The sequence below is a fragment of the Mustela nigripes genome, unplaced genomic scaffold, assembly GCF_022355385.1.
Source record: "Mustela nigripes isolate SB6536 unplaced genomic scaffold, MUSNIG.SB6536 HiC_scaffold_19170, whole genome shotgun sequence".
In the NCBI taxonomy this organism is placed as follows: domain Eukaryota; kingdom Metazoa; phylum Chordata; class Mammalia; order Carnivora; family Mustelidae; genus Mustela; species Mustela nigripes.
The window spans coordinates 1-1,056 of NW_026758572.1; the positions used below are offsets into that span (position 1 = coordinate 1).

The window sequence follows — 1,056 nt, forward strand, 5'->3', positions numbered from 1 at the left end:
GAGGAAATCGTTAAGGAAGTCAGCACCTACATTAAGAAAATTGGCTACAACCCCAACACAGTAGCATTTGTGCCAATTTCTGGTTGGAATGGTGACAACATGCTGGACCCAAGTGCTAATATGCCTTGATTCAAGGGATGGAAAGTCACTATAATGATGGGAATGCCAGTGGAACCACACTTCTTGAAGCTCTGGATTGCATTCTACCACCAACTCATCCAACTGACAAGCCCTTGCATCTGCCTTTCTAGGACCTCTACAAAATTGGTGGTATTGGTACTGTCCCTGTGGGCCGAGTGGAGACTGGTGTTCTTAAGCCTGGCATGGTGGTCACCTTTGCTCCAGTCAATGTTACAACTGAAGTCAAGTCTGTTGAAATGCACCATGAAGCTTTGAGTGAGGTTCTTCCTGGGGAAAATGTGGGCTTCAATGTCAAGAACGTATCTATCAAAGATGTTCGTCGTGGCAATATGGCTGGTGACAGCAAAAATGACCCACCCATGGAAGCAGCTGGCTTCACAGCTCAGGTGATTATCCTGAACCATCCAGGCCAAATTAGTGCTGGGTATACACCTGTGCTGGATTGTCACACAGCTCACATTGCTTGCAAGTTTGCTGAGCTGAAGGAGAAGATAGATCGTCGTTCTGGAAAAAAGGTGCAAGATGGTCCCAAGTTCTTGAAATCTGGTGACGCTGCCATTGTTGATATGGTTCCTGGCAAGCCTATGTGTGTTGAGAGCTTCTCTGACTCTCCTCCTCTGGGCCGTTTTGCTGTTCGTGACTTGAGATAGGCGGTTGCTGTGGGTGTCATCAAAGCAGTGGACAAGAAGGCAGCTGGAACTGGCAAGGTCACCAAGTCTGCCCATAAAGCTCAGAAGGCTAAATGAATATTATCCCCGATACCTGCCACCCAAGTCTTAATCAGTGGTGGAAGAACGGTCTCAGAACTGTTTGTGTCAACTGGCCATTTAAGTTTAATAGTAAAAGACTGGTTAATGATAATGAAAGACCCCCTCTCCCCTTGCTAAAGGCTTGTTTAAGTAACCTGATGTCCCC

General features: G+C 46.7%; 1 protein-coding gene across 1 annotated transcript; it reads right to left on the reverse strand.

Moving 5' to 3' along the window:
* Nucleotides 1–203: 203 nt before the first annotated feature.
* On the reverse strand, nucleotides 204–999 carry LOC132009387 (uncharacterized). Its single transcript, XM_059387601.1, has one exon. The coding sequence runs from the start codon at nucleotides 864–866 to the stop codon at nucleotides 204–206; it is 663 nt and encodes a 220-aa protein (XP_059243584.1). The 5' UTR covers nucleotides 867–999.
* Between the last annotated feature and the right edge of the window lie 57 nt (nucleotides 1,000–1,056).

What these genes read in the sequence shown, in the direction of transcription:
- LOC132009387 (XM_059387601.1), bottom strand. Translation starts at nt 866, where the DNA reads ATGGGCAGACTTGGTGACCTTGCCAGTTCCAGCTGCCTTCTTGTCCAC.